Source organism: Oncorhynchus nerka, linkage group LG10 (assembly GCF_034236695.1).
Source record: "Oncorhynchus nerka isolate Pitt River linkage group LG10, Oner_Uvic_2.0, whole genome shotgun sequence".
NCBI classification, from domain to species: Eukaryota; Metazoa; Chordata; class Actinopteri; order Salmoniformes; family Salmonidae; genus Oncorhynchus; species Oncorhynchus nerka.
In genome coordinates, this window is record NC_088405.1 from 37,107,127 (window position 1) to 37,131,582 (window position 24,456).

The 24,456-nt window shown below is 42.4% G+C and overlaps 1 protein-coding gene and 1 long non-coding RNA gene across 3 annotated transcripts; one reads left to right on the plus strand and one right to left on the minus strand.

Moving 5' to 3' along the window:
* The first annotated feature begins 41 nt into the window (after positions 1-41).
* LOC135573687 (uncharacterized) lies at positions 42-10,278 on the plus strand. 2 transcript variants are annotated; one of them, XR_010464855.1, is made up of 5 exons: positions 42-240; positions 4,335-4,565; positions 6,843-6,938; positions 7,085-7,271; positions 9,062-10,278. It is a non-coding gene; the product is annotated as an uncharacterized LOC135573687 (long non-coding RNA). The 2 variants fall into 2 exon arrangements; XR_010464854.1 differs by having other exon boundaries at positions 6,843-7,271.
* Positions 7,500-21,844, minus strand: LOC115135255 (L-threonine ammonia-lyase-like). Its single transcript, XM_029669745.2, has 11 exons — positions 21,618-21,844; positions 18,472-18,832; positions 18,064-18,180; positions 17,493-17,734; positions 17,136-17,301; positions 16,908-17,010; positions 16,690-16,765; positions 15,402-15,527; positions 15,039-15,206; positions 14,482-14,539; positions 7,500-8,652 (listed from the first exon to the last, which is right to left on the minus strand). Exons 1-11 carry the CDS (start codon positions 21,716-21,718, stop codon positions 8,554-8,556), a joined length of 1,617 nt encoding a protein of 538 aa, XP_029525605.1. The 5' UTR covers positions 21,719-21,844; the 3' UTR covers positions 7,500-8,553.
* Between the last annotated feature and the right edge of the window lie 2,612 nt (positions 21,845-24,456).

Genomic DNA, 24,456 nt, shown 5'->3' on the forward strand with positions numbered 1-24,456 from the left:
GTAGCCCAGCTAGAACTGTGGCATGTGTCTGAACACTTTCCCTCTGGCACAGTGGACGCATCATTATACCCATTATACCCATAAAACCTAGCGGTCAAACACAGAAATGGTTCCAGTCGTTTTTTCACCATTCATTTTTCACATCGTGAATTTGACAAACACTTCAAACTAAGTATTTGTTTGGTGTTGGCTTACCTAGGCCTGATGTTTTTGACAAACCGTGTAATTCTCTCTGACAAGGTGAGTTTTATCAATATGTACTCAAAAAAATGTTTAAATGCTAATTAGCAACAGAGAAGACCTTAGCAAGACTACAAATTCCTGCAGGAAGCTCCTGCACATCATCTCTAGCCGACACTTTCAGCTACTGTTCACCAGCGTGATCTGTGCCCGATCCACGATGAATCCTTATGCTGTATCGAAATGAATTGAATAGTGTTGAACTTCCGTCCCATCCCGGTCTTAGCTAGCCACTGACTACACCTTAGCTAGCTAGTTAGAGCAGTAGATCAACAAATCATTAGCCTAGATAATTGTTTGTACAGCAGGTCGACTTTTGTGTCTTTCAGACCTTATGTCATTTTTCAAGGATGAGCATAAGCATTAAAAGGGGGCGAAGACCACTATAAGTCTGGCCATGATGATAAGTGCAGCTATAGTGAGGGGCAACTTACTGGTTTGGTCAGGGTCAGTATAAGGGATAAAGTTTATCCTGTGTCGGTGAGTGTAGCTATTATGTTAAGTTTGAGCATCTTAGCAATACAATATGTTCTATACTGCTGTCAACATTCTACAAGGAAAGAGCCACTTAATCAATTATATAATCATTAACCAGATTACCCCGGATACCAGACTTAGATGAGTGATAACTCAGTTCTAGAATGTTGTCATTGATGAGAATGAATCTAAAAATCTATTGATCTTAAGAATTGACTTTGTTTAGACATCCAGCCTGTACTGTAGTTTCATGACCAGAGGCGTATCTTCAAAGGCACAGTATTTATTCAGAGTGCTACATGCATTCACACAATTCTGATTTGTAGTATCCTTCTCACTATATGATTGATACGGTCACCACTGGTAAATCCACTATAATTGAGAATTTCAATAAGCATTTTTCTACGGCTGGCCATGCTTTCCACCTGGCTACTTCGCCACCATGGCCTTTTTTTTGCTTTTACCTCCGTTATCTCACCTCATTTTCTCACATTGTATATAGACTTATTTTTCTACTGTATTATTGACTGTATGTTTGTTTTACTCCATGTGTAACTCTGTGTTGTTGTATGTGTCGAACTGCTTTGCTTTATCTTGGCCAGGTCGCAGTTGTAAATGAGAACTTGTTCTCAACTTGCCTACCTGGTTAAATAAAGGTGAAATAAAAAATAAATAAAATAAAAATATGTCAAGTGATAAAATCCCAAGTTATCAAACTTGTCCTCATGTGAAAGGTTTATAAAATATTATAGTTTTGTTATATTTTTTAAATCCCAGGCCCCAGTCCCCACAGCCTTTTGTTAGGCCCACATTGTAAATAAGAATTTGTTCTTAACTGACTTGTATAGTTAAATAAAGATAAAATAAATCAAATAAAAGGGACGCTTGCGTTCAGATCACACTGGCACAGGATGTCCATTTCCATCCACCTTGAACAATGTGACAAGTGGTCGCTCAACACCCAATCCTCATGGCTCATAATTTGTTCTTGTTTCCCAATCAACAGTCTGGATCTTCTTCTTCTGCCATGGTGGATGAGAAAGATAGCTTTTCTTGTAAATACAGGTCAATTTCTCTTTCCCACCGGAAAATGGTAGCTGCAGGCCGAAAGTTGTCACTGGTTTTCCAGTCCGCCCATCTGAAAGACAAAAAATTAAATTTTACTAGCAAGTTAAATTGATTACTAAAATGGTAAAATGTATATTAAAATACCATAACCCATAGTTAAATAAAGGTTAAATATTAATTAATAGACTTGACTGTATTAATGGTAAAATAGACTGGGCTTTGGTCTATCTACACATCCAAAATCCTACTATGTGGATGGGACATTTTGGCAGGGATGGAGGAATTATCTGGAATGCTCAACTAGATGATTAGGATAGTCTAGGATACTATTTGCAAGAAGAGGATGTATTGCGATTAGCTATACTACTGGACTTCTGATTTTAATTCTCAAGAGGTAAGTTAAAACCCTCAGCCGTGAGTTCACTGAGAAGGTCCGACAGTGATAAGGGGGATTGTCTGCAAAATTTAAACAAACCTGTTTTTGCTTTGCCATTATGGGGTATTATGTGTAGATTGATGAGGGAAAAAAAACAATTTAATCAATTTTAGAATAAGGTTGTAATGTAACAAAATGGAAAAAGTCTGAATACTTTCCGAATGCACTGTATAACTGACTTCACAGGTCATCTGATTAGTCATGTACAGATGCACTTATGGAACAAAACCATTTGTTTTTTCTACAGGAAAACATTGAGCCCACAAGTCCTGAGCTAGCTAGCCAGCTAGTTAATGTTACCTCACTGTTTGTGTAGTCACTTTTCCATGTGGTGACATGCTAGCTAATGTTAGCCCACCAGGGCGTGGATATTTAGCTAACACTTAGCTAGCTAGCTAGGTAGGTTAGCTCATCGTTTGTGTAGTCAGACTTTTACCCAGACACCACGGGATGTGACATGCTAGCTAGGGGATATTTAACGTTAGCTAGTTAGTGCTAATCGCTAACAACAGTGTGAGGTTCTGTGTTATACACTATAGCCCGTTACCATATATGTGATGGAATATTATTTGCTGTTGGCTTGTGTGGGTGTATGTGTTATGCAACATAGCTGACTTGAGACATTGTTAACAGTTTCAGGGCCATGGGCCTTTCTCATGATGGAAAAATACAGAATAACATGAAGACAGGAACTGTGCAATGAGTTGTGGGGGCACATTCAGAACGTAGTGTTGCGAGAACAAACAGTCTTTTGTTAGATAACAGGAGCCAGGTGTGTGATAACTGTATCGAGCATGGGCGCATAGCTATTCTACACAACTACAACGACTGACCGCTGAAGCACCTAGGGGGCTGGGATCAGCTCTGGCGCCAACAATCAACGATAGGCTGAGTGAGTTTAAACCACGCCCAGTCTCTACTCTGTGACAGACCGGCTCAGAAGCAGGAACTACTTCTGTCAGAATATATTATAATAACTTTGTCAGGAACTAGTCAGTTCTCTGTTCTACCCTGCATGGTGTTACAGCGAACCCGTATATACCAAAATTGCATTTACCACTTATTGCTTAGCTAATAAAAAGTACATAGTATACAATCGGTGACTCAATGTCATATTTAATCTGATACCATATTCGATTGACGCAACCCTTAACAACAGGCACATTCTCACATTAGGCCTTTCGGGAAAGTCAGACTACACCACGGTGAGATACTATGCAACGTTAGCTAATGTAGCCAACCAATGTGCCTAACTAGCTAGCCCACCAGGCAATATTTAACTAGCTAAATCCCTGCCCTAGTGGGCTAACGTAAGTTAGCATGTCACCACGTGAGAAAGTATGACTACACAAACCGTGAGCTAACGTTAACTAGATGGCTTGTTCACAAAGGGCTTGTCAAAATTAAAAGGTCACAGCAGTCATAATGATAGCCTATGCTGGTTCTTTTTACTGCTGTCAGGCTAGTTTGTCACATTGTCTACTAGCCCAGTCTGAAAAGTACTAGTCTCGGGCTAGCTTCATTTCCATCCCTGCTGACATGTATAACTGACTTCACAAGTAATTTGATTAGTCATGTACAACAGATGCACTGTGCGTTGTGTGGGGAAAACATTGAGCCCACATGTCCTTTGTGAGATGCCTAGCCAACTTGAGCTAATGTAGCTAACTAGCCAACCAAGGTGCTTAACTAGTTAGCCCACCAGGCAGTATTTAGCTAGTTAACATTAACTCACCGTTCGTGTAGTCAGAATTTGTGTGTGGTAACATGCTATCTAACAACTATCCTTGCCATGGTGCCGGCCTAACGTTAGCTAGCAAGTCTGTGCACAAAAGGTGAGTTAACGTTAGCTAGCTAATATTTACAAAATATCCCTTCCCTGGTGGGCCAACACTATCTAGCATGCCACCACGTGAAAAAGTATGACTACACAAACCGGGAGCTAATGTTACCTAAGCTGGCTACCTCACTAAAGACTTGTCAATAAAAAGGTCCCAACAGTCATTATGCTGTCCTATGCTGCTTTTCTTTTTACTTGTAAGGAAGGTAATGTGTTGTACAGGAGGCTGAAGAAATTCGGCTTGTCACCAAAAACACTCTCAAACTTTTACAGATGCACAATCGAGAGCATCCTGTATCACTGCCTGGTACGACAACTGACCCGCCCACAATCGTAAGGCTCTCCAGAGGGTAGTGAGGTCTGCATAACACATCACCAGGGGAAAACTACCTGCCCTCCAGGACACCTACACCACCCGATGTCACAGGAAGGCCAAAAAGATCATCAAGGACAACAACCACCCGAGCCACTGCCTCTTCACCCTGCTATCATCCAGAAGGCGAGGTCAGTACAGGGGCATCAAAGCGGGGACCGAGAGACTGAAAAACAGCTTCTATCTCAAGGCCATCAGACTGTTAAACAGCCATCACTAACATTGAGTGGCTGCTGCCAACATACTGACTCAACTCTAGCCACTTTAATAATGGAAAAATTGATGTAATCAATTTATCACTAGCCACTTTATATAATGTTTACATACCCTACATTACTCATCTCATATGTATATACTGTACGCTATACCATCTACTGCATCTTGCCATCTTGATGTAATTAAATGTATCACTAGCCACTTTAAACAATGCCACTTTATATAATGTTTTCATACCCTACATTACTCATCACATATCAAATCAAATCAAATTTATTTATATAGCCCTTCGTACATCAGCTGATATCTCAAAGTGCTGTACAGAAACCCAGCCTAAAACCCCAAACAGCAAGCAATGCAGGTGTAGAAGCACGGTGGCTAGGAAAAACTCCCTAGAAAGGCCAAAACCTAGGAAGAAACCTAGAGAGGAACCAGGCTATGTGGGGTGGCCAGTCCTCTTCTGGCTGTGCCGGGTGGAGATTATAACAGAACATGGCCAAGATGTTCAAATGTTCATAAATGACCAGCATGGTCGTATAATAATAAGGCAGAACAGTTGAAACTGGAGCAGCAGCACGGTCAGGTGGACTGGGGACAGCAAGGAGTCATCATGTCAGGTAGTCCTGGGGCATGGTCCTAGGGCTCAGGTCCTCCGAGAGAGAGAAAGAAAGAGAGAATTAGAGAGAGCATATGTGGGGTGGCCAGTCCTCTTCTGGCTGTGCTGGGTGGAGATTATAACAGAACATGGCCAAGATGTTAAAATGTTCATAAATGACCAGCATGGTCGAATAATAATAAGGCAGAACAGTTGAAACTGGAGCAGCAGCACGGCCAGGTGGACTGGGGACAGCAAGGAGTCATCATGTCAGGTAGTCCTGGGGCATGGTCCAAGGGCTCAGGTCAGTTGAAACTGGAGCAGCAGCACGGCCAGGTGGACTGGGGACAGCAAGGAGTCATCATGTCAGGTAGTCCTGGGGCATGGTCCTAGGGCTCAGGTCCTCCGAGAGAGAGAAAGAAAGAGAGAAGGAGAGAATTAGAGAACGCACACTTAGATTCACACAGGACACCGAATAGGACAGGAGAAGTACTCCAGATATAACAAACTGACCCTAGCCCCCCGACACATAAACTACTGCAGCGTAAATACTGGAGGCTGAGACAGGAGGGGTCAGGAGACACTGTGGCCCCATCCGAGGACACCCCCGGACAGGGCCAAACAGGAAGGATATAACCCCACCCACTTTGCCAAAGCACAGCCCCCACACCACTATGGATATACTGTACTCTACCATCAACTGCATCTTGCCTATGCCGTTCGGGCATCACTTATTCATATATCTTTTATGTACATATTTGTATTCATTCCTTTACACTTGTGTGTGTATAAGGTAGTTGTTGTGAAATTGTTAGGTTATATTACTTGTTAGATATTACTGCATGATCGGAACTAGAAGCACAAGCATTTCGCTACACTCGCATTAACATCTGCTAACCATGTGTATGTGACAAATAAATTTGATTTGATAAGTACCTAGCTACCCACAGATATTTGACCTAACCATAATAGCTTGTTAGCAGCTAGTAAACAGGGCTTACCTTATCACACAGCTCCAGCGACACCTCTTGATTACAGAGGTCGGAAAACAATAAAATGCACTTGTGTGCTTATCGGAGTAGTGGTTACAATCCGGTACATAGCACAGAACCATCCATACCATACCTAAGGTTAGCTAGTTCGCTATAAAGGCCAGAGGGTAATTAAAACAATTATGGTAATAAAAAAATGCCAAGGTAGCTAGCTAGGTCATTTGAAAAATGCTAAACATGAATACCCATGAGAAGTACACTATATAAATTATTTACACGAGAAACTAAAAAGGCTATAATATCTACTTGTTAGTTTACTTGCTACTTGCCAATAAGAGTTTGCATGGAGAAATGTACCTTTAGGGATGACATCAGAGCTTGCAACAGGATGTGTAGTTCTGTATGATAGCCACATTAGTGGCTAATTAGCATTTCATTTTAGGGGGGATAATTACAGAACCTGTTCATATTGATAAAAGTTACCTTGTCCAAGAGAGATTTGCACGGTTATCAAAATGTCATGCCAGGGTAAGCCTACACAAAACACAGACCTTATCTGAAGTAGTTCTAAAATCCCTGACGGCTTCTTGTTTTTCCGCCGATAGGAGTGGAACCCGGTGTGTTCATCAGCTGCAACAGCCCATCTGTGACAAGGACCGACGAATTCTGCATTCCGAGATGTCGTTCTGCACACCACTGTTGTAATGCGCCGTTATTTGCCTATTTGTGGCCCGCCTATTAGCTAGCACGATTCTTACCATTCTCCTTCGACCTCTCATCAATGAGCTGTTTTCGCCCACAGGACTGCCACCTGACTGGATGTTTTTTGTTTGTTGCACCTTTCTAGGTAAACCCTGGACACTGTCGTGTGTGAAAAACGGTTTCTTAGTACTGACCAGGCCAAAGTAGCACGGTGGGGTCAGAATGTCCTCTGCTAACGAATTTAGGAATTAGCCTGTCTTAATCGTCCCATCTCTCCTCTGGCGCTGTCTCCAATCATTAAATCAACGAGATGTCATCTTCTGAACTATGAGGTAACTTTAATTTCAAGATCTCTCTCTCAACAGGGAGTGGGAGTAAGAGGATCAGGTCTGATTCTATACAAGGAACCGTTGGCGACTTTCTTTAGTTCCCACAATCTAAATCATTGATGGGTAGATGGTAAGCAGATGCTCTAACACAGCTATGAATAACATGTTGTGCAGTTGATCCTATTGGCTGACCTTACCTGATCCTATCTCATCTTTACTGGATATAAAATTACGAAGACAAATTGTTGAATACATCATTATCATCTTTTATTTCCAGAACATATTTGTGATGATTGACACGGCCCCTGTTGTTATGTAGATATGTACAACAATTCAAAAACAATGTGTATTGAAAATACTATATACTTAATGTGTTATTATTTCTCTCAATGGAACAGTAGTGGTTTGTAAGGAGAAACCACATTAAAACGCTAGCTCCTAACTAGGGGCTAACCATGAGTAGACTGTAGGACAGTAGCTTATGCACTGGCGTGACCCACTGGAATGTTAATCATTATCACACTCAACGGGCCTGTTTGAGGCACAGATTAAGCCTAGTTCCAGACTAAAAAGTATGCTCAATGGAGAATCTCCATTGAAATAGATTTTTAGTCCAGGACTAGCTGAGCTTAATCTGTGTCCGTGATACTGGCCTAAAAGTACCACATGAGCTCCCTAATAACAGAAGTGTTGGGTGAAAGTATTGTTTTCTCATCAGAGCAGAATATGCAGTAAATGCCATGTATTCCCATATTTAATTTTATCTCCTCTCTGCAGCAAAGATTTCAATGCATGTATTATGTGTTAGTTTGGATACATATTCACAAAGTTTCTGTTTCAGTGTGGGTGTGACGTGCATGTTCGTACATACAGGACCAGTCAAAAGTTTGGACACCTATTCATTCAAGGGTTTTTCTTTATTTTTACTATTTTCTACATTGTAGAATAATAGTGAAGACATCAAAACTATGAAATAACACTTATGGAATCATGTAGTAACCAAAAAAGTGTTTGAAAAATCTCAAATTTATTTAGATGTATTTAAGTAAACACCCTTTGCCTTGACAGCTTTGCACACTCTTGGCATTCAACACAACACTTTTTTGGTTACTACATGATTCCATGTGTTATTTCATAGTTTTGATGTATTCACTATTATTCTACAATGTAGAAAATAGTACAAATAAATAAAAACCCTTGAATGAGTAGGTGTGTCAACTTTTGACTGGTACTGTATATGTGTGTGTGTGTGGATGGTCAGATTGAGAGCCATGACAAGTGTTGATCACCGGTCCAGCCAGTGTAGTGTGGGGTAGCGCTCAGACAGTATCCTGCGGAGCTGAGTGCTCTGTGTCTTATCCCTGGTCTCCACTACACACTCCACCTGTGGGCACACAACACAGATTTAATCCTAATAATCTTTCACTGATAGTGCTACATACACAGACTCTCCGTCAACTGCATACAAACAATGGAGTGTCTAAACTAATTATACATTGACCCACTCATACATGTTTAGAACGTACCATTGCTATGTGGTTGTAGCATCTGTCCTGCCAACAGCAGATTGACATAATATGTAGTCAATTTATTTCTAAGGGCAGAAATAATCTGATTGGTTTCTAAAAGGTCAATGGGTTAGTGTCACACCCTGATCTGGTTCACCTGTCCTTGTGATTGTTTCTACCCCCTCCCGGTGTCGCTTATTATATATCCCTGTTTCCTGAACTCTCACGAGTTCGTCTTGTTTGCCAAGTCAACCAGCGTTTTTCCTTGCTCCTATTTTTCCCCAGTCTGTTTGTTTCTCGTCCTCCTGGTTTCGACCTTTGCCTGTCCTGACTCTGAACCCACCTGCCTGACCTGGTATATGAACTCTCGCCTGTCCCCCACCTGCCTGACCTGGTATATGAACTCTCGCCTGTCCCCCACCTGCCTGACCTGGTATATGAACTCTCGCCTGTCCCCCACCTGCCTGACCTGGTATATGAACTCTCACCAGTCCCCCACCTGCCTTTGCCTACTCCCTTTGTTATAATAAATATTGAAGCTCTACCATCTGCCTCCTGTGTCTGCATTTGGTTCTCGCCTTGTGCCCGTATAGCGCAGGTTAAATCAAATCAAATTTTATTTGTCACATACACATGGTTAGCAGATGTTAATGCGAGTGTTGCGAAATGCTTGTGCTTCTAGTTCCGACAATGCAGTAATAACCAACGAGTAATCTAGCTAACAATTCCAAAACTACTACCTTATACATATAAGTGTAAAGGGATAAAGAATATGTACATAAAGATATATGAATGAGTGATGGTAAAGAGCGGCATAGGCAAGATGCAGTAGATGGTATCGAGTACAGTATATACATATGAGATGAGTATGTAAACAAAGTGGCATAGTTTAAAGTGGCTAGTGATACATGTATTACAAAGATGCAGTAGATGATATAGAGTACAGTATATACGTTAGAACTCAATCTTGTAAATGAAACTTTAATTTACATGTAACATTTTGAAATCATTATTGTATTACAGTAGTCAGACAAATGTGACAATATCTATAAAATGCAACTTGTCTCCTGACTTGAGGCAAATACTAAAATGTAGCAAGATAGCAGCAACATGCTAAACTAATCAGAGCACGCTTGCTAGCTAACCTTTGTAACTACTCATGCTGATTAAAAAGATAGCGCTAGCTAATATATATATAGTAAGTCAGCTAACATTTGCTTTATTGAATAAGCTATATAACCTTTAAAAAACGGGGATGGACAGGTATGCTGCCCCGGGGGCAGCCGAGTAAATATATCTAAGCTAAACAGTGCTAGTTGGCTAGCTATCTCTTACTAATGTTGAGTCATATAATATAACTAGCTAGGTCTCAAATACAGTAGTTAATCAGATCACACTTTATCAAAATATTTAATTGAATAAGCTATTTAAACTGAAAAATGTGAATGGACGGTTATGCTTCCCTGGGGGCAGAAACGTAAAATGCTAAGCTATCTCCTACTAATGTTGAATCATAAAATAGAAATAGCTAGCAAGTTACAGTTTATGCTGCCATTGAGGCAGAAATGTTAGTTTGGGTCAAACTACTTGTAGGCCATAAGGACAGACTTCAAGCACAAAAGGTAATTTTAAAAAGTCTGAACTGCCCCCAGGGCAGCCATTTGAATGCACTGTTTAAATGCTTACCCAGGGGCATTAATGTTAGTTATGGCACCAAGTGATCTTGATCCAAATGGCAGACTTTAAGTGCTAAAGATCATTTTAAAAAGTATTTACTGCCCTCATTGAATGCACTGTTTAAATGCTATCCTAGGGGCAGTAATGTTAGTTTGGGCTAAGGTCACTTTGGTGTCCTAAGGGCAGACTTCAAGCACAAAAAGTAGTATTTACTGCCCTAGAGGCAGCCATGACTTATCTGAATTATATCCTATAGTTATCTTCACCCAAACTAATATTACTGCCCCAGGAGCAGCATTTAAACAGAGTATTCCAATTTCTAATTTATTAGGCTTAATATTACCAATTATTTTCGCTCCATATAATTTTCTAATTTACTGGCATGTTTGAGACCCAGCTAGCTAGCTCTAACTTATGATTTAACATTTGCTTAGCCCGCTAGTTCAGTTTATCATTTTACATTTCTTCCTCCAGGGAAGCATAACAGTTCATTCAAATTTTTAAGTTGATATAATTAGCTTACTCAAGTAAATATTTTAAGTGGGAGTTGACTTACTGGTATATTTGAGACCTAGCAATCTAGCTCTATTCTATGACTCAACGTCAGTAAGAGATAGCTATCTGCTATCCAACTAGCTCCGTTTAGCTTAGCATTTTACATTGCTGCAGCTTCACTGTCCATCCACATTTTTGTTCATATAGCTTCTTCAATGTAAAGATGTCCGATGCAGAAATCGCTCCGCGATATAATTAGTTTGCCTAATTTAGTTCGCCTAAAACAAGCAAGTATGGTGTAGAGAATCATTGTAAACCGCTGTGAAATATCTTTTCCATAAACGAAAATAGTATTTTCCGCTGTTTGAAGCTAGTGTACAAAACCAAAAGTGAAAGACGCAAAAACTAAACTTAAGAACGGGAAGCATAGGAATAGTGCACATAGAACAGAGCTACCGCTTCTTGGACTTGCTTTCAATGAGAATGACGGATCTATATCTCACATTTCTTTGTGAATTTGGTCGGATTACCAAAAAAGTTACATATTGCACCTTTAACATTTCAATGAAGCAAATGCTAGCTGACTTTCTTATATATTAGCTCTATTTATTTAGTCAACATGAATAGCTAAGAGATTTCTAAATGCTTAGCTAGCCAGCTTGCTCTGATTAGCTTAGCATGTTGTTACTAGTTTGCTACATTTTATTGTTTGCTTCAAGTCAGGAGACCAGTTTCTACTTTTAAACTCGGACAAAACAGAGATGCTTGTTCTTGGTCCCAAGAAACAATGAGATCTTCTGTTGAATCTGACAATTAATCTTAATGGTTGTACTGTTGTCTCAAATAAAACTGTGAAGGACCTCGGCGTTACTCTGGACCCTGATCTCTCTTTTAACGAACATATCAAGACTGTTTCAAGGACAGCTTTTTTCCATCTAAGTAACATTGCAAAAATCAGAAACTTTCTGTCCAAAAATGATGCAGAAAAATGTATCCATGCTTTTGTTACTTGTAGGTTAGACTACTGCAATGCTCTTACTTTCCAGCTACCCGGATAAAGCACTAAATAAACTTCAGTTAGTGCTAAATACGGCTGCTAGAATCCTGACTAGAACCCCAAATTTGATCATATTACTCCAGTGCTAGCCTCCCTACACTGGCTTCCTGTCAAGGCAAGGGCTGATTTCAAGGTTTTACTGCTAACCTACAAAGCATTACATGGGCTTGCTCCTACCTATCTCTCTGATTTGGTCCTGCCGTACATACCTACACCTACGCTACGGTCACAAGACGCAGGCCTCCTAATTGCCTCTAGGATTTCTAAGCAAACAGCTGGAGGCGGGGCTTTCTCCTATAGAGCTCCATTTTTATGGAATGGTCTGCCTACCCATGTGAGAGACGCAAACTCGGTGTCAACCTTTAAGTCTTTACTGAAGACTCATCTCTTCAGTGGGTCATATGATTGAGTGTAGTCTGGCCCAGGAGTGTGAAGGTGAACGGAAAGGCTCTGGAGCAACGAACCGCCCTCGCTGTCTCTGCCTGGCCGGTTCCCCTCTTTCCACTGGGATTCTCTGCCTCTAACCCTATTACAGGGGCTGAGTCACTGGCTTACTGGTGCTCTTTCATGCCGTCCCTAGGAGGGGTGCGTCACTTGAGTGGGTTGAGTCACTGATGTGATCTTCCTGTCTGGGTTTGCGCCCCCCTTGGGTTGTGCCGTGGCGGAGATCTTTGTGGGCTATACTCGGCCTTGTCTCAGGATGGTAAGTTGGTGGTTGAAGATATCCCTCTAGTGGTGTGGGGGCTGTGCTTTGGCAAAGTGGGTGGGGTTATATCCTTCCTGTTTGGCCCTGTCCGGGGGTATCATCGGATGGGGCCACAGTGTCTCCTGACCCCTCCTGTCTCAGCCTCCAGTATTTATGCTGCAGTAGTGTATGTGTCGGGGGGCTAGGGTCAGTTTGTTATATCTTGGAGTAGTTCTCCTGTTCTATCTGGTGTTCTGTGTGAATTTAAGTATGCTCTCTAATTCACTCTTTCTCTCTCGGAGGACCTGAGCCCTAGGACCATGCCTCAGGACTACCTGGCATGATGACTCCTTGCTGTCCCCAGTCCACCTGGCCGTGCTGCTGCTCCAGTTTCAACTGTTCTGCCTGTGATTATTATTATTTGACCATGCTGGTCATTTATGAACATTTGAACATCTTGGCCATGTTCTGTTATAAGCTCCACCCGGCACAGCCAGAAGAGGACTGGCCACCCCACATAGCCTGGTTCCTCTCTAGGTTTCTTCCTAGGTTTTGGCCTTTCTAGGGAGTTTTTCCTAGCCACCGTGCTTCTACACCTGCATTGCTTGCTGTTTGGGGTTTTAGGCTGGGTTTCTGTACAGCACTTTGAGATATCAGCTGATGTACGAAGGGCTATATAAATTGATTTGATTTGATTTGTACCGTAGAGATATTGTCACATTTGTCTGACTACTGTAGCACAATAATGATTTCAAAACAATTCAACATGTAAATGAAAGTTTTATTTACAAGATTCTGAGTTCTAACCTGCGCCATGTTTTCAAAAGTTGTGCATCTGTTAAACTCCACCCATATCTTTAGAGTTAGGTCAACCTTTAGAATTTTGAATATTGTTTTACATCTAGACATTAGGTTACATAACATTGTTTAAATATTCCCCATCAAATGCTAATAGAGCCCACCAGCTTGTAGTCCTAAAAACCATTTCTACAGGGAAAATAAATGGGGAAAGAATCGTTTTTTTTGGGATAAATGCCAAAAATAAGGTCTGAGGTAACAGGCTTAGGAGATCTTATAAATTCTATGAGATAATATCAGTCAGTTAACATGACCTTTATAAATTATGAAGGTTATGCTTTTTTTGGTGACATAAATCAAATCAATTTTTATTTGTCACATGCGCCGAATAAAACAGGGGAAGACCTTACTGTGAAATGCTCATTTACAAGCCCTTAACCAACAATGCAGTTCAAGAAATAGATTTGTGCTGCCCTAAACCTATCAGATTCTTTCTGCCCTTAGAACAAAGTTGACTGGACTTTATGTCAACCTGCGACCCAACACGCTCCCAACACACTCAACACACCTGAAATCCCAATTGACTCCAGTCTGTCTGAATTCTATGACTATCCTTAATCTGCTACATTGTGGTAACATAGTATTCTACCTTTACCTTCACATAAATTATTTTACAGCTACCAACTTTACAGTCAGTTGACATCACACATCTAGAACTTTAAATTAGGCATGACATTAGTAGGCAACGGCTCAATCAGAAATTCTGAGGCATAAACCACTTCCAAATCAATCACATATTGACACATTGTCTAGCAGCACTGTACCCGGAATCCACCACTTATCTCACACCACCCTGCACTGGCAACGAGCCAGGGTTTCATTTGCAGCGGCAGTGTGAGAAGCGCTTAATATGTACAGTCATTGGAGAAGCAGTTGAGTGGATGTTGGGGGGAAGAGGCGAGGGAGGTGGGATGAAGGCTAATGCTGTCGTACCTGGGCCTTGAAGAGATCGCCTTTGTCACTGTGTCTCCGGTGGCAAATATCCAACAGCCTGAGAGAGATAGTGAGATGGAGGATGAAAAAAAACAAGAGAAAGAAACAGTGGATGAGAAGGAAGAGAGGAGCAGACTAAATTCACATTGTTCTTTGTGTTAGAGGATTTGTATGTCCAGACTGATCGTCCTGCCAGTTAAAGCCTACCCCTGTCCTGTGGCTTATTCTGACATGATTGGATGTGGGGGAACAGGGTCACATGGACAGATTGGTCAGAGTGGCATTACTGTCACTAAGAGAGAGTTGTCTAAATATGCGCACCGTAATCTAACTATACACACTCATCTCTATCCATATGTAGCACAGATATCAGGAATTTGTTGATCAATAAGCTCTGGCAGTACTGGGTTATTGTCAGTCTGTATGACCACACACTGATATGCGTGATGTGTGTTTCAGATAAATAGAGAGTAATCAACCTCTTATACACTAGGGTATATATTCAAATGTACAGTATAGGTCATAACTATCTGTTCTTTTGTTGGTGTTTAGCTCACTTGATGTCCTCTCTTGCCAGCATGTCCAGTAGCTTGGCCATGTCCCCCGGAAAGTCCCCCAGCTGCACTGTAAACTTGCTGACTCGGTCATCCAGAACCAGGGCGCGGTCAACACACTGTCTGATCAGGTCCAACTCCATGTTAGCACTGCTGACCACCACAGCTACCCTGCAGCGGGCATACAAGGAGATAGATGCAGAATCAGTTCATCGGAATATCAACAGGTTACATTTTGGACACTATGGTGTGAATCCTAGTTTCCACTTAAGTCCAATTTTCATGAAGTCATGCATTTACAGTATGTCAATGGGAGGCAAAGTCTTAGGATTCACTCCTATGTTTTGTTACAGTGTGTAAACCCACCTTTTGCCCTTTAGCTCTGGTAGTTGCCCAGCCAAGATGGCCGCTAGTCCCATGGCTCCCTCTGTGTCCACTGTGGAGCGTTCAAACTCCTGGAACCTCAGCATGGCTACCAGAGAGTCCTCCTCTCTGAGGAGAAGAGATAGAGGTCAGGGAGTCTCAGAGAGAGAGAACAACAACAGTGCTAAAGGACAATAATATTGTCAAAACACTCTACTGCACTCTGGGCTCTAATTTGAGACCATCTTGCTCCCATATGCTCCTAAATATTTAGCTGTATGAGCTGGAAGTGGGTCTGGAAACATATTTTCCCAGATAATACATTGAATGGCAAAATTATATTTGTGTTGTTAGGCGCAACAAGCTAAGTTAGGCCGTCATTTTAAATAAGAATTATTTCTTAACTGACTTGCCTAGTTAAATAAAGGTTAAATATACGTATATATATATGTATTTTTTAAGTTGTTATATTTGTGTTTCTTGTCCACTGCGCTCTGGCTTTTGTTACATTTGTATCATATTGCAGCGAGCAAAGTCAATAGATTGTATAATTTCACCTCATCTGTGAGAGTGAGAGGAAATACAGCTCCTCTTAAGTGCTTGTTTATTACTAGAAATTTAACCAACATCGGCCCTTATATATTTCTAGGTCTTACAGACAAAAATAAAGGAGACTTTTAAATATTTAAAAATGACCGGCTATTGGTTGGATTATTGCAACTAATCACGTTTTGAGTTTTATTCCCATTGAGATTAGTCCCTGAACCCATTAGAGACCATGTAGAAATATACAAAAGCTTCCTTCTTTTCTATCTGTAAAAGGCTAAGGCAGAGACACAGTTTTGCTTTTCAACACTCTGTTTGCACCTCAGTTCAAGCACCTTGATTGGAGAGCGAGGTAGCGGCAGTGTTCACTTCCCTTTGCACCCCACCTGTGAGAAGCTTTGCAACACATAGAACTGCTCGTCTCTGGCCCAAACCGTTCACAATGTGTAACTCATATGACAGGAGATACATTTTTTCCCTGTCTACTGCAGATTCTCAGGTCACATTTGATAATTTCCTCCAAGATAGGATTCATATGGGCCTAATCACTTTTCTTGGTGTTCCCAAATACTTTGGTGCTTCTAACCTTTTTAAAGTTGGGCGCATTAGTGCTACCAATTTAGAGTCCTGGAAACACTCAGGGCCCTGGGGAACTGAGGGACGTCTATGTCCATATATGTAGAAAACTATGACTATGGCAAATGTGTGGCGAGAGATACCCGCCCCTTCCATAGAGATGTAGTACCTGACAGTAACGACTTTGTCCACATATTTCTTAGCCAGCTGGAAGGTGTGGGTCCCCAGTGAGTGATCAAATAGATCTGGGGATAGAGAGCAGGATATAGGCGTTAGGTTCAGTGAGTTGTGCCATGACAATTGAGATCTATTCAAGAAAAAGAAAGACCATATCACAGGGAGTAGGTTTGGGTTCAGATAGCCTACAGGGGTACAAGGGCACAGTACCTCCATAAAGCTTCCTGTTGGGGACGTTGTAAAGTTCACTAGCCACTGGGCTGCCTGTTTTGAGGGACTGTAGTAGCAGCGGGAATCCTTCTGGTTCAACTCCCTGTCAAAGAGAACATGGTACATGAATCCCAATATTCTTTTGGGAGATTTTGGAGAGCATGGCTACATCTTACTCACTGTGACAATAGTACACTAAACAAATATTGAGAGTGAGGAAACACTTACTATGACAGTGATGCGTGAGTTGAGGTGTTTGATGGCTGCTGCTGTGCTGACCAGTAGACTACACTGCCCACCTGTGGGCACAATGACTGCATCTAGTTTGGGCACCTGCTCATAGATCTCCATGCCTACTGTGCCCAGCCCTGCTAAGTACACAGCACTATCATCCCTGAGAGAGATAGAAGAGGAAGAGAGAAAATAGAAAGACAGAGAGAGATACAATATAACCATGTGTCCATGTGCCAGGGCCTCATTGTCCCCACTGTACAGTACATGTTTTGAGACAAAGGAGAGCTATGGGGACTGGCACCCATCTATGTGGGGTAACCACCGAAGCAGTCTATCTCCAAGGTGACGTACTCTTCCAGGCAGAGGTATCCGTTCTCCTTGGCCAGGTGGCGGGCGTGGTTCAGGGAGTCCCTGGCGGTACTACCATAGGAGATGACCATGGCGCCGTAGTCTCGGTACACCCTGAGGTGGGGCTGGGCACAGCTGGCTGGCATGATGACAAACACTGGGATCCTCAACTCCACCGCATGGTGAGCCACGGCCATGGAGAAGCTACAGTCTTTAGCTACGATCACCCCCTTCTTCTGCTGCTCCTGTGGAGAGGGATAGGAGTTAGCTAACTGATCAAGTGATTATTATTTATTTTGCTTGTTAGCTTCTTGTTAGCAGGGTTGCAGAATTCCTGGAAACTTCAATAAATTCCCAGTTTTTTCAGAAATTGAAAGGTGGAAAATTCCGGATTTCCTGCTTATTCCCTCCCGATTCCAGGACTCCTCCAACTGGGATTTTGGGAAAAACAGGTAAAGTTCCAGGAATTATGCAACCCTATGTGTTAGCTACTTGTTAGCTTGTTGGTTACTTGTTTTGATAAATGAGCTGTTCCCCAGCTGGGATGATTTGGGAAATGCATTGGGATTCATACCTGGTTGAGGGAGGTGAGTAGGTATAAAACGCCTCTCTCCTTTACGGAGCCTGTGTAGTGGAGGAGCTCCTTCTTTAGGAAGATTTCCATGCCATACTGTTTGGACAGTCTGGAGTACTGGGAACACAAAGAAGCAGAATGTGAATAAGCTTCTGCATGAAGCAGGAGCCATCATCTAAAGTATTTACTTTTAGAAAACAAACTACTACCTAGAATAAAAAGGTTATTTGACCGTCCCTCCACAAAATAATTTTTTTTAAGAACCCTTTGGTAAAAAGGTTTTACCTGGATACAAATTGGTTCTCCTAGACTCCTACAGGCTGGGGACTTCCAAAGATCCCTTTATGGTTATAGGTAGTACCTTATTTCCAAGGGTGTACAGAAGGCTCTGAACTGGAGCGGGCATACCGTACAAGGGGTCTTCTGCATCGCTGACTGGATTTTGAAGGCTGCAGCACTGATGTCCTCGAAGCGGAGGTACTCAGGCTTGGGTGGGGGGACTGCTTTGCGCTCGCTGCCTCTCTTCTTGTTAGTCTTGGGTGGGTCCATTAGCTGGATCTCAGGGGCGGCCACCACCTTGGTCTCAAACGTTTTGACTTTCCCATTGAGGCACTCCTCCTCCTCAATACCAAAGTCCTTCAGGCGCTCTGGGTGGATGAGGGTGGGCCGCCAGCCCGCAACCCCGTTACAGACGGGGGCGTCCTTGTTGCAGGTACTCTTGGAGGAGGTGGAGCAGCCCTGTTTAGTTGGCCCAAGACGCTGCTCCTCGCTGGTGGAGAGAGGGAGAGAAACAGGGCTTGAAGAGTAGTGGTTGGGTGTCTGTAGTGTTGGATAAAGCTCTTACCGTTATACACGGGCATGGGCTGCAATCTCAGAAAAAAAGGGTTCTTCGGCTATCCCCGTAGGATAACCCTTTTTGGTTCCAGGTATGACCATTTTTTGGTTCCATCTAGAACCCTCTGTGAAAAAGGTCCCAGATGGAAGCCACAAGGGTTCCACCTGGAACCAAAAGTGTTCTACCTGGAACCAAAATGGGTTCTTCAAAGGATTCTACTATGGGGGTCAGCCAAAGAACCCTTTTAGGTTCTAGATAGCACCTTTTTTTCTAATAGTGTAGAGTGACGAGAGTGAGCAGGAGGAGATAATTTCTAAATGCCAAATTGAGCCCTAACCCTTATCATATCTGTTTCTGAAAGAATTTAATAGGAAATAATATGGTAATCGGTTCACCTTGCCTTCTGATAGACTGGGTGGAGGTTTTGGGAGTAAGGTTTGTACGTGTGTGTGAGAACATGTGGGAATAAGCCACTGCTTTACATTATCTGGGAGGGATGGCAGTGACCTTGTTCTTTGTACACTAGAGGATCATCTACACAGATCCTTCCATGTCCAGGTACACGAGGGTGTCCCTTATGATTACCAGAGTTTTGGCCTATTAACCACACACATTCAAGCACGCACACCGCTCTCACACACACACACACACACACACACACACACACACACACACACACGGCTCTAAGGTTAGGGAATGGTTGGAAGGATTGGTTGAATGGTTGGTTATGACACCTACATAAGTGTCAAAACTAACATTTAATTCCAATAACTTTGTCCCTGCCAAGAAGTATATTTTCGTTTGAAAGTTTGTTTCTTAAATCCTTTGTTGTTGTTGTAATCAATTCTTTACAGTCATATTTTTTCTCATCCTATTTTAAATCACTTGTAGAAAACACACTTTATAACACTGTCAAGAAGCATTATGACCATCCTGTGTCACTTTACTTGGACTGAGAAAATACACTTTATGACACTGTCAAGAAGCATTATGACCATCATAATCATATAAGCCAGATAGGCCTACGTAACTTTATAACACTGTCAAGAAGCATTATGACCATCCTGTGTCACTTTACTTGGACTAAGAAAATACACTTTATGACACTGTCAAGAAGCATTATGACCATCATAATCATATAAGCCAGATAGGCCTACGTAACTTTATAACACTGTCAAGAAGCATTATGACCATCCTGTGTCACTTTACTTGGACTAAGAAAATACACTTTATGACACTGTCAAGAAGCATTATGACCATCATAATCATATAAGCCAGATAGGCCTACGTCACTTTACGACACTGTCAAGAAGCATTATGACCATCATAATCATATAAGCCAGATAGGCCAATCACGTACAAAGATGGTGTCTTGTCCTGCTCCTGAAATCTTATCCTGCATTCATTCCAGTCATCATCAACAGTGCATTAGGGTAGGTGCTTGTCTGACATTAACGTGTGTACAATTAAAATGTTTTGTTTTGTAGTCGGTTTTGTGGGTTTTTACACTCTTATGTAGGTGTCATAACCAGCCATAAAATAACTATGGTGGTAGATAGATGTCACAACAGGTGTAAATATATGGGCCATGACAGTGTTATCACCATATTATGACAGGTTATGACAACTAATGTCAGCTGTTGTGACATAATGTCATGGTTATGACCGTGTTATAACGCTGGGTGTCTTGTAAAGTGTTATCAAAATATAGCAAGTGATGAGAGATGTAGAATCAGACAGACGCTTATTGTTGATTTAATTGGACTGTTATTAATACCAATACTTCACATAATAGTAATAAAGTAATGTCATTAATTTTTCTTCATGTCAAAACATTATCGAATTGTGCGCCATTTAGAGGGTGAATGGGAAAGACAAAAGATTGAAGTGCCTTTGAACGGGGTCTGGCAGTAGCTGACTGGTGCACCGGTTTGTGTCAAGAACTGCAACACTGCTGCGTTTTTCACACTCATACGTTTCCTGTGTGTTTCAAGAATGATCTACCACCCAAAGGACATCAAGCCAACTTGACACAACTGTAGGAATCATTTTTAACACCTAATGCATGCAGTCATAGAAAATTGACAGTATCATTTACTTTATAATGTTGAGGAGAGACTGACATTAACCATTAGGTAATAGACCATTTTGTATCCCTCAACATGCTCCTACATTTTGCTCACAATATTCACTGCTGAAATGGATAGACTGCATGGTATGATTCAAACCAGCTGGTAGAATTTAACTACACTTTAAGTTTCCATTGTGGCGCCAGGTACTGTGGACCAGGGGAGAGCAGGAGCAGGGGAGGCTCGATGGGGTGGAGAGGCTGGTTCAGGTGGAGAAGGATGGGGATCAGAGAGGGCTTTAGAGGCTTTAGATTTGGGGACAGGAGATGCTGGATCATGAGGCAGTGGTTTACTGGTGGATGTAGATGACTTGGTAGATTTGTTTTGGCACGGGAAGAAGGAGAAGGAAGATGGTGGAGGGTTAAGGTTGTGACTGGCGGGCTTGGTTGACCTTGGGTAGAGAGAAGAGGCGGTGCAGGGGAAGAATGAAGGGGAATGAGGCGCTACAGGAGTCACAGCAGGAATCACTACAGGAGTCACTACAGCTGGAGGCTTTGTGGGCTCCTCGGGGTGAGGGGGGGGGGGGGTGCTGAGGTAGGGAATCCCTCTGTAGGGTAAACTGGGTGGGGGATGAATCTGTAGTGTCCCACCTCTGCCAGAAGGGGTCATTCTCACTGTCGTTGAATCCCACTCTCCTGGGCGATCCATCACCGGCGTAGTTGGCGTAGATGAACTGAGCGGCAAAGTTCATCCTGGACCAGCTATAGTCCAAGGATCCACTCTAGATAAGTTCCGAAAAGTCCTCTCCCTGCTCCTCCTGTGTGTGTGGCACGTCCAGGAGTGTGTTGGACAGTGTGCCAGCTCAGAGAGCTCCCATGGTGTTAACTGCGCTGCCCTAGATCCCTACCTGGGGCTATTTAAGGCGGGATTAGCCTGGGGTACATGCCTGGTGGCACTCAGCCTTCAAATCCAACCTGCCTCCAGCCCTGGCCCCTCCCTCCCCTTGGCTCTATTCTAGTCCAAGATCTGGATTAAACCTCCAGGTCTGTGACGTGCTAGTAATCAGACGCTCTAAGGGGATAGATGTAGACTTACAGTTTATCTAGGGAACAATGACCTGGGGGCTTGGGCAGTCAGTCAATAAAGACACTAGGGGGATCAGAGATGAGACTGGCCGGTCAGGCCTGGATAGAGATGGGAAAGTGTGTGTGTGTGTGTTTCAGAGCGAGAGAGCACTGGCTTTCTAAACAGGCAGATCCTAGTTGGTCGGGAAATAGAAGGTAGAAGGTTCCCCCACCACTGATTTCTAAACTAGTATGAAGATGTCCCCTACAACTTCCCCCACAGTCAATGGAGGATCAACACATCCTTTGACTTACTTCAGATAGTATAGCTGTATAGCTCACTCATTTGCATATTTCTGTACTATTGTCATAAAAACCTGACTACACCACCTGGTGGAGGTTTGGAGCACCCGGACGCTTAACAGTAGAAGGTTTGAGTTCTTGTGACCAGTTTGGAATCACAGTAACACAAGGAGTCAAGATTTCTTTAGTAAGTAGATTGTAATTGTATCAAAAATTATGTAGGCCACCCATTAAAGGGGTTAGGGTGGAATCGACTCCACAAAAGGAAAGCAAATGTTTTAAGGGATGGGGGAACTCTGGGAGCCTGCCTGCTCCTCTCATCGCCGCTCCTCGTGTTACTCAAGTTCTGTCCGCTCATCTGAATGAGCCTCTTAACAGTAACAGTCCAGTCTTCAAATCAATAGATACAGTAATGTTTAAATCTTCAACTTCAATCGTCAGTGAGCCCTCAATAGCAGGTACAGCTGAAGTCGGGAAGTTTACATACACTTAGGTTGGAGTCATTAAAACTCATTTTTCAACCACTCCACAAACGTCCTCCTTGTCTCCATCCCGAACCATTCTGGCACACGTTGCTTCCATGGCCTTTTAACACACACCTCAATCTGGTCAAATGCCAATGGAAATGTACATTGAATTATTGATACCTGCATTCTCATGAGGGGTTGAGAATTTGGCGAAGTGGTGTCCTCCCGTATTCCCTCCATCGTAACACTCCAATGTTGACAGCGATGCTCCTATGAGTAAAACCGTGAAACTCCAAACAAGGGTAAGTGAAATGCTTAAAAATACACTGGTGCAAAAAAGGTGTGAGCAAGCCAAGGAAGACCTTGTTATCATTTTATCTTCGTCATTTCATGACACTATTACACTCGGTGTGATTAAGTCAGCAACATACTATCTAGTAAATACTGTAATATTTGACGTTCTCAATATGTGAATCTGGGAATCAGTGGGAAAGGAACAGTGAGGGAAGAGATAAAAAAACAGGGTCAAAGATCATCCATTGATTTATGAGCACAGTAGATCTCTGTATCTCTCACAGACAGTGTACCCACTCCCATCTACACAAATAAACACACACAAGTTTGTTTTACTATCCTTGTGGGGACCTAACAATTGATTCCCAATCAAAATCTTATTTTCCTTAACCTCTAACCCTAACCAAAACCATAACTTTGACCCCTTACCTTAATTGTTACCCAAAATATAACCCCCTAAGCCTAAAATACCTAAATGTCCCCACTTGTCAGAATTGTCCTTATTTCAATCTCCTTGTGAGTACTTCTGGTCCCCACAAGGACAGAAAACCAAAACACACACACACACCAGATTTAACCCCTAATCCCTTTGTTAGTGAAAAGGAGGAATGTCTCTGCCAAATAGTTAACCGGTATCCAGAGCTGGCCTAATCTTTTGGCAAAACAATTGGGGTTTTCTAGGGTCTGCAGAGTGCTTTTAACTAGGAGACTGGGCATGAACTAAAACACTGAGCATGGGCAAGCTGTCCCTCTTCCCCCACAGCCAACCACTACCCTGGAGCTTTGGGATTTAGATGGCTGGGAGGCTCTGTTCCATTCAGCACAGCTCCCTGTCTATCTGATGATGGGGCTCTTGGCAGGCCAACCACTGTTGTTCCTGGAAAGACTATTGGGGAACCTGGTTGTGCTTCCCACGCAACTCTCCTTCCGAGAGAAAGGGAGAGAAACAAAGAGAAAGAGAGAGAGATATGATCCCTGCATCCACCCTCACCCTCTCTTTCTCTCTGTCGATTTTCCTTTCATTTTCCCCCACGTTGGCCAGCCCCCTAGCAATTCGAGTTCAGCCAATGAGCTTCAGTCAGTCACCATATGAGTGACAGCTAGCAAGATGCAACCACAGCAGAGAGAGAGAGAGAGAGAGACCTTTTCTCTTGTGAAAGCTACTTTCAAAACTACTGGCTAAAAAGTATACAAAAGTACCCTAGAAACCCTTTAAGTCTAAAATGAAAAGGTATTTATGTTAAATAATTTCACCCTTTAAATCCTTTCGGAATATTGTTTCAAACATTTTCTGAAATGCCATTACATAAAGGATTATTTGTCTGATACTGTTCAAATGAATTATGAAGTTATGAGCAATG